This window comes from Sturnira hondurensis, unplaced genomic scaffold, assembly GCF_014824575.4.
Source record: "Sturnira hondurensis isolate 20B ecotype Veracruz unplaced genomic scaffold, ASM1482457v3 Scaffold0022542, whole genome shotgun sequence".
Lineage (NCBI taxonomy): Eukaryota > Metazoa > Chordata > Mammalia > Chiroptera > Phyllostomidae > Sturnira > Sturnira hondurensis.
The window spans coordinates 662,194-674,129 of NW_028095173.1; the positions used below are offsets into that span (position 1 = coordinate 662,194).

Here is an 11,936-nt window from a genome sequence, read left to right on the forward strand (position 1 = left end):
GAAGGGGGGGAATAGAACAACTGTAATGGTATAATCAATAAAATATATTTAAAAAAAAGAACTTGTGACACATGGACATGAACAAAAGGGGGGGAAAATGATGGGGGAGGGGTGTGCAGGGTGGAGGGGAGTGAAGGGGGGAATGGGACAACTGTAATGGCTTAATCAAAATATATTTTAAAAATAAATAAGTAAATAAATAATACTATACTGTTTCATGGGTAGTGTAGCTAACCATACAACAGAATATTCCCAATTTCTTCTTCCTGTCATTGCTGTCATTCATTTCACTTATCCATGTGGTATAATTACCCAAAATTGTTATATCTTATTATTTTGAACAAAGTTATATATTAGGCAATCTAAAAATAAAAAAAAGTTATTTTACCTTCACTGTTTCTACTCTGAAGCTCTTCTTTTCTACATGTAGACCCAAGTTTCTAACTCATACCACTTTCATTCTCTCTGAAGAACCTCTTTTAATATTTCTTACAAGGCAGATCTAGCAACAAATATCTTCAGTTTTGAGTCTTTATTTCTCCTTCATTTTTGAAGAATAATTTTGATGGGTAAAATCCTTTATTGGAGGGGTTTTTATTACCATCTTATTTCCACTCTGTTCTTGTTTGCAAGGTTTCTATCCAAATAATCCAATATAATTCTCACCCATGCCCCTCCGTAAGGTGTTTTACCCTCCATGGCTTAAGATTTTCTCTTCATCTTTGGTTTCTGCAGTTTGAACGATATGCTTAGGTGTAGATTTTTTGGTATTTATAATGCAGTGTTTTCCAAGCATCCCAGATCTATGCTTTGGTGTCTATCATTAATTTTGGAAAATTGTCAGCATTTACTATTTCAAATATTTCTTCTGTTCCATTTTTTCCCTCTCCTTCTGGTTTTCCCATTCCTATGTTGTTACACTTCATATATAATTGTCCTATATTTCTTGGATATTCTGTTCCATCTTTTTCTTTAAATATGTTTATTGATTTTAAAGTAAGAGGAAAGGGGGAGAGAGAGACATCAATGTGGGAGAGAAACATCAATTGGTTGCCTCCTGTACGCATCCTGACCAGGGATTGAAACTTCAACCTAGACGTGTGCCTTAACTGAAAACCAGCCTGCAAACATTTGGTGTACAGGACGACCCTCCAACCAACTGAGCCATACTGGGCAGGGCTCTTGGCTTCCTCTCATTTGTGCTTAGATGATGGATTGGACCTGTAACCCAGGCACGTGCCCCATCCAGAATAAAACCCACAATCCTTTGGCTATGGAACAACGCTCCTACCATCTGAGCCACAATGGCCACGTCTGTTTCTTCTTCTTCTTTTTTTTTCCTATTTGTATTGTTTGGGAAGTTTCTCTTTTTTAAAATTTTATAAGAGCTTATTTTGGTTTTATGAACCAACGTCACACCAATAAATTCAATTAAAAACAGTTTATTTGAGTCAAGTTTTTGAGGACATGCTCAGAAGCAAGGTCTCAACAGACTGAGAAAATGTCGACAGAGGTATCCAACCTTTTGGCATCTCTGGGCCACATTGGAAGAAAACTTGTCCTGGGCCACACATTAAACACACAAACAATAATGAAAACTGATAAGCAAAAGAAAGATTTTAAGTAAACTTACAACTTTTGTGTTAAGCCACATTCATAGCTATCCTGGGCGACATGAGGTCTGCAGGCAATGGACTGGACATCCTACAAATGGCAGTTTTGAGTTCCTTTTATGCACTTAGAATCAAAGGAGAAAACATAAGGAAGGTACATGAAATCCATTGGTGGTAAATTAAAGAAGCAGGAGAAAGCAAAGTGTGGAAATCTCTAGAACTGAATAAAGATGAAGAAACTCACCCTTTTTTTACAGTGGCAGATAAGAATCATTATTAACATCTACAATACACAGACATGGTGTGGGGGTACCGGTGGGGAGGTGGGGGAACAAGATAACAATGGTGCATTCTGTGGTCTGGTGCTCTGGTGGTTTTATGCTCTGGTGCCTACAGTTTTGCCTTCAAGACCTCTGGAAAAGGAAATACCCTGACATCTCAAAGATATGTTATCTTAGATGCAGGGAAGTTTCTATTCACATATCTTCAAGCTCACTGATCTTTCCTCAGGCATTATCCAGTCTAATGAGGCTCAAAAGCATCTCCATTTCTGTTGTGGTGATTTTTTGGTTGTAGCATCACCTTTTAATTTCTTAGTTTTCATCTCTCTGCTTATATTACTCACCTGTTCTTGAATGTTGTCTACTTTTTCCATTAGAGCCTTTAGCAGATCAATAGTTGTTTTAATCCCCTGATCTAGTAATTCCAACATCCCTACCATACCTGAGTCTGGTTTTGATGCTTAATTTGTCTCTTCAGATTGTCTTGTCATGCTTTGTAATTCTTTTAGATTAAAGCCAGACATAATGCAATCAAGTAATAGAAACTGAGGTAATTTAGGCTTTAGTATAAGGTTTCATATTAATCTGGATAGGAGTTATGCTGCACTTAATGTTTGCTACAGCTGTTAAGTGTTGTTCTTATTTCCTCTATTTCCCTTTTTTTCTTCTTTGTTGTGTTGTTTCTCTAGGAAATCTTACTTAAAAGGTTTTCCAGCTCTGTTATAACCTGCTGACTATGCTCTACAGGGTAAGTATTCTATACTTTTATGGTTATACCTCTATTTTAAATTTTTTAATCCTCAGCTGAGGACATTTTTTTCATTGTTTTTTAAGAGAGGGAAAAACATTGATGAGAGAGATCAGCACTGATTGGTTCCCTCCTGCACAAGCCCAGAACAGGAATTGAACCCACAACCTTTTGGTTGCAGGATAATTGTTCCAACCAACTGAATCAGCCACACAGGCCATGGCTATACCTCTATTTTTTATTTGTTCTGAGTCCCTGGGCTGTGACCTTCAAACGTGTTTCCTAGCCCTTTTTTCCTCTTGATGTGATGCAGAAATGCTAACAGAGCCTGGACTTATCTTCCTTTTCCCCAAATCAGATGAGGCTCTGAGAAAGTAGTTTCCCTTACAGCCTTTATCATGGGAAATGATCTGGGTGTATTTCAAAAGAGTTACTTTCTTCTCCTCTGCTCTGTCTAAAACACAGAGGAATCCCTAATCTTACTTAATCATGAGAACTTACGTTGTTTCTAAGGGTAAATTCTAGAAAGTATGGGGACTTCTCCGAGAGTGGGCCCTTGGGGTTTTAACTGTCAAGCTAGTCTATAGTAGGCTTCCTCCTGTAATCTGTCAGTTACCATTTCACTGTTCACCTCAGTTACTGGCTCAAGTAGATTCTATTTCTAGAAAGATAATTGCTACTGTGATGCTATTTGCCTGTCTCTCCAGTTTTTGGAGAAGTGCTTTGCTCTGTGACCTCAATTCTCTGGTATTGCTAATAAAAGCCATTGACTTTCAGCCTCCTCGGCTATCTTCACATTGTGTGGAGTGATAATTTACAAGCTCTTTATGTGCTGGAGCTGGAACTGATAGTCGCCCACAAACTTTTTTGAAAGTCTTTTCCCAATTTCTCGATAAAGTTAGGTTGAAATAATCCTCTCTGAGGAGTCTTCCTTGATCTTTCTCTGCTAAATGTGCCAATACTTGGTACAACTATTATGTAAGTATTATACTCATTATCTATTGGCTCAGTGACTGAGAATTCCTGGAAAAAAGGCATAATGGCTTATCTTTGCATTTCTAGAATAAGGTATAATTATCTGCTTAACTGAAAGGAAAAAGGAAGAAAAAACACTGCTCTCTAATTAAAAACAAAGTACTACTTTAATTTGGCTCACTTCTCCATTTATTAGAATAACCACATTTGGAGAGGCACAAAGCACTTAAGTTTTACATGACTACAAAGTTATCACAAATCCCAAACTTTTTAGCCACAGATATTTTCACTTCTCTGTTTAAAGTAAAAGCTTTCAAAACATCTGAGTCACCTTGATACACAGAGACCCTGAATACATGGGAACTACATATTTTTCAATGTTTGTATATTCTGCTCTAATAATGTCTTTTAAGAGGAATCCAGCATAAAAGGGATTGAAATAGATATGCAAATGTTTTAGAGATAGTGAAATTAATCTGTACAACATGGAAATAGGCGTAGTGTGCACAGAAGTTTTGCAAGGAGTCACTGAGCCATCTGGGCTTCCATGGCTTGTGCTGTCCATTCTGGTGCTGTCTGACTAATTTTCTCCAAAAGGTTATTCACTTGGAAACAAAGCGATTGGATCTGTTTGTCCCATGTTGGAAGGGCTTCTCGAGCTAAAAAAAAAAAAAGAAAGAAAGAAATAATGCAAAAAACTGAAATTATTCCTTTGTATTTGCAGCAAATATAACTTAAAAAATAAATATAGAAATATTACTGTTTTTAAAGAGTTTACTCCAAAAATCTTGGTTAATAAAATTAAGTTAATAAACCAAAAGTTAAGAAAACTACCTAAAATCACTGGCACAAAGTGATTTAAAATAAAAATGTGTACACACAAATATTATTCATGAAAACAAAATAAAACCAACCCACTAACCTCAACCACTACAATAAAAAGATAGCTTCAGTGAAGCTATCACCAATGACTCATAAGACACTGCCATCTACTGGGAAAAGTAAATCTAATTATATATTCCAGGCTGCCTCGCTTTGACTCTCAAGAATGAATATTTTACTATTTAAACCCAAAGCAAACAACAAATAACAACTCATCATGAATCTAGTCTCTATACAAGCAATATACAGTTAGAAATGAAAATTAGAGAGGAGGGTTCCATTTAAAATAATGGAACTTTACAAAAAATGGGCACAGAATCAATGAAGAACGAACTAAATCTTCATCAAGGACATAAAATAACTTGCTCTAGCTGGTATGGTTCAGTGGATTAAGCACCAGCCTGTGAACCAAAGTGTCACTGGTTTGATTCCTGGGTTGCAGGCCAGTTCCCGGCAGGTAATGCACGAGAGGCAACCATACATTGATATTTCTCTCCCTATCTCCTTCCCTTCCCCTCTAAGATAAATAAATAATAATAATTAAAAGTTATTTTTAAAAATCTATGTTTTTACTCATCTGTATAAGCATGTAGAAAAACACACAAGACTGTAGGCTAATATTAGTTATGTGGGGGAACTGAGATAGAGGAATATAAGTAGAAATAAAAATATTTTATTAATTCTTCATTTATTCTTATAATGCTTTATTTGTTACAATGAGCATATATATCATTGTATTTTTTAAATCTAAGAAAATTAGAAACATATTCTAACAAGTTGGTATACATTAACTTAAGTTATCTATTCATTTGGTGACTGGTTAGAGAGACTGTGGAAAGGAGTGAATACTTCAAAATGTTTGATGTGGGAAAGAATTTACAACATTGGGGAAAAAAGCAAAAAGACCTGTTTGGTTGTATTGGAAAGAGAAAGCTATAAAAAAAATATAGACAACCTTTTGGAGACTTTGTAGAACTTTGTTCTATAAGCAATGGGAAACCATTCATCAGAGTGTCAAGAAACAGAGTAACAATTTAATAAATTTTTAAAATTTTTTGTTTGCATTTTTAAAAGATCATAATCACTCTGACTGCACTAGGGCACCTACATTAGAAAGGAACAATTATAGATGTGAGGACAAAAATGTTAGGAGCTTTTTTCCCCTCATATCTTTATCTTTTCTCATATCTTTATTTCTTAAGCCCAGAAGTGGTTATGGGGTTCAGAATAAGCTGGTGACAGTAAGAAATGCAGGAAAGTTTGTAGGTTCCAGATACACCCAGGAGATAAAATTGAAAGAATTCTGGCCAACAAAGAGGAAACATGAAGGTGAAGGAATGCTGGAGAAAGCGAACAATGTAGTTTCTGGATGGCTGGTGGGTTGTTTGGTTGATGTGGGAGGCAGGCAGAAAGGAGAGAGAATGAATTCATTTGGCGATGTGTTCGTGCTGAGCTGCCCATGACGCAATCAGGTATGAAATGCCTGAAAATCAATTAGAACCACTGCATGTGGGACTCAGAAGAAAGACTTACTCTAGAAAAGTATACGCAAGTATTGCCCGCATAGAGATGGTAACTGATCAATGGGAATAGAAGAGACTGCCTAGGGAAACTTAGTAGAGTGAGGAGAAAAGGCCAAGAAGCCCCAAGTAGCCTCAATATTTAAATTTAAAGGGCTTATAGAATCTACTACAAAGATGACTAAGAAGAATACCTGGAAGAGTAGGAAAGAAATCAGGAAGAGATGAAGATGAAGGACAGGACAAAAATCAAGATGATGGGGGTGGGGAGAGAGGCATCAAAAGGGAGTAAATGATCAACCCTAATACGTTTAAAAGTCAAGATGAGCCTAAAAGGTAAAAGAATTTTTGTTAAAACCCAAGTATGTTTAAAACTGATGGATAGAACCCTCATTGGCTGGTATGACACACATTGATGTTTCCCTCTCTTCCTCCCTTCCTCTCTCTCTAAAAATAAATAAAATCTTGAAAAAAAAAAAAACCCCAACTGATGGAAAGAAGCCAACAGAAAAAAGATGAAAACAAAAAATAACTGCCAAGCTCAGGTTCCTAAAAATGTTTGTTTGTTTAGGAAGGAGGGATAATGGCAGCAGCAGAAAACAGATCCAAAACACAAGTGGAAAACTGGAAAGGGGCTCTGGCTGGTGTAGCGTTGGCCTGCAAAAGCAAAGGGTTGTTGGTTTGATTCCCAGTTAGGGCACATGCCTGGGTTGTGGGTCAGGTCCCCAGTAGGGGGCACTCAAGAGGCAACCATACATGCATGTTTCTCTCCCTCTCTTTCTCCTTCCCTTCCCCTCTGTCTAAAAATAAATACATAAAAATCTTAAAAAACAAAAACAAAACTGGAGCGGGAGACAAAAACCATCTCCAGGACAACATTAAGGAAGAAAAAGACAGAATTAGATTTATATTTAACATTTGTAAGTTTATGAATCTTATGAATCTGATAAAGAAGATAATCTCACACTGACAGCTTTTTTTCTTCTGTGAAATATGAAACAAGGGCATCTGCTGAGATGAAAGCGGAAGTGGCAGAGATTTAAGAAAAACGGAATCTGAAATAATCATTGCAGAGTAGGAAAAAGAATAGAGTAAAAAATGTAACAAGAATCCCAGGTAGTGTTGAGGACCCTTGAGCTTGAATTGGCAGTGGTGGTCAATTTGTCTGGTGTTCTGACTCTTTGACATCAGTTAGCTACTCAAGTATAGGCCTGGGAAAGATGGAGAATAGGTTTGTTCAAGGTAAAGTTTTGCTGGACAGCCAGAACAGGACAGACAAGTGTTTTGGGGCATGTGTAAAAGAGTAATGAAATAGCCCTGGCTGGTGTAGCTCAGTGGATTGAGCGTGGGCCTGCGAACCACACGATTGCGGTTCGATTCCCAGTCAGGGCACATGCCTGGGTTGCAGGTCGGTTCCCGGCGGGGGGACTTGAGAGAAGCAACCATACATTGATGTTTCTCTCCTTCTCTCCTTCCTTTCCTCTCTAAAGATAAATAAATAAAATTTAAAAAAAAAAAAGAGTAATGAAATAATGAATCAGATTCCAAACTGGACAAGAAGAACGTTAAAGATAAAAAAGGGCTGGGCTAACTGAAAGAAGGTAAAAGGGTCAACAGACGAGAGGCTGCAATCCAGTCGAGCAAGAGTTGAAGGGCAAGTAACTGAGACAGACCTCTAGAAAGAGAGAAAAACAGTTATGGTCAGAGTGGGATATTTCAAACTAAAATTTTACAAGTGGAATTTTACAAGTAGATTCTGGGCACAGCAAAGTCCAAGCTGTAAATGACATAGGAATAGGGGTTGAGGAGGTATTAGAAAATGAGAAAGTAAAGAGATCTACTTACCCGCCTGCCTCCATTAGTTTAACGACCTGCTGAATAGAAAATGCGCTGGCATTTCTACATGCCCACTACATGGCATGTGTTCAATAAATGTGTGATGAGTAAATGACAATTTACAAATGCAGCATTTGTAAATCACAAATGACAATTTCAGTTTCAAATTTTTCCACGGCACAGAAAATGCTGCATAAAATAGGTCCATGAATATAAGTTCACAAAAAATATATTTTAAATTATTTATTTCGGTAATAAGCCTATTCCAGTAGTAAGATTCTAAGTCAACAGAAATTGTTCAACATGTTTTAATCACAAGTATATAACACTTCATTGATATTTTATTAGGACAAAACAAGCAAAACTTCTTACTTTCAAAATGAACTATTCCATCAATCTGATCAATAAATCCATTCATTCGTCCTTCTGTTATCATTTGTGATGCTATCTTTTCTGCCTGTTTAAATAAAAAATAAATTCATTCTTAGACACTTTATTTATCTTATCTAACACATTCACATTTAATAAGACAACTGAAAGCTCTTGGTTTAGCTAACCATCACTCAGCTTACAAATGTAATTATCAAATGCCATTCATTATAAGAGCAAATTTTATAAATCTTCCTATTATATCACCCCAATTATTTCTGGGAACAACCCATTATCATTATTTTAAATTAACTGACATATATTTTGCTTGTGAGATTCTGAACAAGAACTAGCCTTCTAACCAATTTGTATCTCTGCTTAAAATCAAATTAACAATTTTTTTTCTCATTGAGATTCCCACCTCAAAAAAAATCCGAGTTTTTGTTCTTTTATTTCATTTCAATTTTCATAGCATCTATCACCCAAAAACTCTTTAAGAAAGTAATATTTCTGCCCTGGCTCGTGTGGCTCAGTGGATTGAGCACCAACCTGTGAACCAAAGGACTGCAGTTCTGATTCCCAATCAGGGCACATGCTTGGGTTGCGGGCCAGGTCCCCAATTAGGGGTGTGTAAGAGGCAACCAATCAATGTTTCTCTCCCTCACTTTCTCCCTCTCTTCCCCTCTCTCTAAAAGTGAATAAACAAAACAATTTTTTTAAATATTATAAAATTAAGAGAATGTTTTGTAAGTGATACTTGAAATACCATCTAAATACTATTGGTACTTTGTCTGGATTTGTACACAGCCAACTAAATCCTTGTCGTTACAAAGAATGGGATTAAGTCTCTAATAACTCAGTCAACTTTTTAGGTTAAATCAAACACAGAAGTTACAACATGGTGTATTACTATAGTCATTCTCTCAAAGAGAAGAAATATTTAACCAATCTAAGGGCAGAAAATAGAAGTAATAGGCATCTATCAAAATCTTTAGTTAGTCAGAAATCAGAAACCACTATGAAGTTTGAAGACTCTAAGCAAGGATATTCTCACAAAATGGTTATTATAATCTGGAAACCTTTTAAGATTTCTATGCCACTTTATCATAAAACATAAACAAAAACAAGGACAATTCCACTATAATACTATTTTAACATTCAAATAATTTATTTCCATTTATTTGAGGCTTTTTATGTGTATTTTTGTTGCAGTTGCCAATATCTAACAATTATATATTTTATTTTCTCTCTACATCAATAATTTAGTCTCTTAACTTCCTTTTTATTTATTGGAAACAAGAAAATACCTTAGCCGCAGGGATCTCTAAAAGAGCTCCAAGTTCTTCAAAGGTAATATTATTATATAATTTGCTTGCAGACAACAAATTGTGCTCAATTACAGCTCTATCCAAGATGCTAGAACCTTAAATAAATATAAATAAGACAGTCATAATAAGTTTGAAACTAGTTTTACACTCTCAAATTTTTTTCTGAAAATTTCTAAGCAGTTAATAAATCGTAATCATTGTCTTTATTCCCATCAAAACTTTATTTTTCTTAAGATTTATTTATTTTTAGAGAAGAGAGAAGGGAGAGAGAAAGAGAGGAAGAGGAACATCCATATGTGAGAGATACATCAATTGGCTGCCTCTTGGGCACCCCACAATTAGAGACCCAGCCTGAAACCCAGGCATGTGCCCTGACTGGGAATCAATACAGCGACCCTTCAGTTCAAAGAGTGGCAATCAATCCACTGAGCTACACCAGCCAGGGCCCATCAAAACATTAACTATAACTCAAGTGCCTTATTTGATACAGCTTGAATAATACACAATTAAACATAAATAACATATTTGGAAAATGAGTGATTGGCAAGTAAATACTAATTAGCTGAATTGATTTATTTAACATTTTGAGTTTGAAGGTCTGCTACCTTAGGCTAGCTAGCAGATTTGTAACTTTTCTTGCTATAAGCTAACTGTTATTAGCAAACAGCAGCAAAAACAATAATGCAACCTGTTCTGTAAGCTTAATAAAGTCAATACATATCACTCAATAGAAATATCTCTATTCTTTTGGGCATTCTACTTTTCACATTTGCTTATTCTAAAGCAAATGTGAAAAATGTATTGAATGTAGAGAAAGCTAACCCTTCATGTATATCATCTTCCCTTAAATGAGGTAATACAGGGCCTGATGAAGTTCTGGAGCTAAGGCCCCATCCTGAAGGTATTAGACTGCTGGGTTCACCCAATTCTTTTTTCTTTCTTTACAGTTTTATGGAGATTTAATTGATATATAACACGGTGTTAGTTTAAGGTATACAGCATAACGAGTTAATATAGGTATATGTTGCAAAATAATTACCATAATAATTTTTGGTAAGATCCATTACCTTACCTAGTTACAAATTTTTTTCTTATGATGTGAACTTTTAAAACCTATTCTCTTAGCAACTTTCAAATATAATGACCTAAATATATGGGAAAACATGAAAGATTTGATATTGTTAAGATAGTAATACTCCCCAAATTGTTCTACAGAGTCAATGTAATCCCTATCAAAAATCCAGCTGGCATCTTTGCAAAAATTGACATGCTGATCTTAAAATTCACATGGAAATTCAAGGGATCAAGAGGAGCAAAAACAATCTTCAAAAAGTACAAACTTGGAAGACACACTTCTCAATTTTAAAACTTACTACAAAGATATACCAGCCAAGACATTGTGGTTCTGGCATGAGCACAGGCATACAGAACAGTGGAACAGAATTTAGAATCCAGACTAATCTCTCACATTTAGCGTCACCTGACTGTCAACAAGTATGCTAATACAATAGATTCAATGGAAAAGTAATAGTCTTTTCAAAAAATGTTGCTGCAATAAACTGGATATCCATATAAAGTGAGACCTTATCTTGTACCATATATAAAAATTAACTCGAAATGAATAAAAAACCTAATACAAGAGTAACAGCTGGAAAACTTATAGAAGAAAACAGAATCTTCATGACCTTGGACTAGGCAATGGTTTCTTAGATAAAACACTGAAAGCACAAGCAATAGAAGAAAAAACCAGGTAAGTTAGACTTCGACAAAATTTAAAACTTTTGTGTTTCAAAAGACACCATCAAAAAAGAAAGAACAGACAATGAGAGAATTGAAAATCATTTATCTGATAAGGATCGGATCTAGAATATATAAAGAATTCTTACAATTTAGTAATAAAAGGACAAATAATCAAATTTAAAAGTAGGCAAATGATCTGAATAGACATTTCTCTAAAGATACACAAAAAGGTGCTCAACAACACTAGCCCTGAAGGAAATGTAAATCAATACCACTTCATACCCAGCAGGATGGGCAATTAAAAAACACAGATAATAACAGTGTGGGAGAGAATACGAGAAACTGAAACCCTCAGACACTGATGCAGTAACGTAAAATGGAGCAGGCACTTTGGGAAAGTCTGGCAACTCCTCAGAAGACTAAACAGAGTCACCACGACCCCTAGCTCTACTCCTAAGTATATACTCAAAAAAAATGAAAAACTTATGGCCATACAAAGACTTTTATATGAATGTTTATAGCAGCATTATTAATAGACAAAAAAGTAAAAAATAACCTAAATATCTATCAACTGATAAAGAAATAAAATGCAGTATATTCATATAATAGAATATTACTTGGCAATAAAAGGGAATGAAGTACTG

At 35.4% G+C, this 11,936-nt stretch overlaps 1 protein-coding gene across 3 annotated transcripts in view; it reads right to left on the reverse strand.

Annotated features, from left to right (window-relative positions):
- Positions 1-3,760: 3,760 nt before the first annotated feature.
- The window catches only part of COPS4 (COP9 signalosome subunit 4), a 40,392-nt gene continuing 32,216 nt past the window's right edge, over positions 3,761-11,936 (reverse strand). The window contains exons 8-10 of one of the 3 annotated variants that reach the window (XM_037035620.1): positions 9,532-9,647; positions 8,228-8,312; positions 3,789-4,276 (exon numbers count right to left, since the gene is read on the reverse strand). In XM_037035620.1, coding sequence (XP_036891515.1) covers positions 4,143-4,276; positions 8,228-8,312; positions 9,532-9,647 — 335 coding nt within the window. In that variant the 3' untranslated portion in view covers positions 3,789-4,142. Of the gene's footprint in view, positions 4,277-8,227; positions 8,313-9,531; positions 9,648-11,936 lie in introns of all 3 variants that reach the window. The other 2 variants (XM_037035623.1, XM_037035621.1) reach the window with 2 other exon arrangements.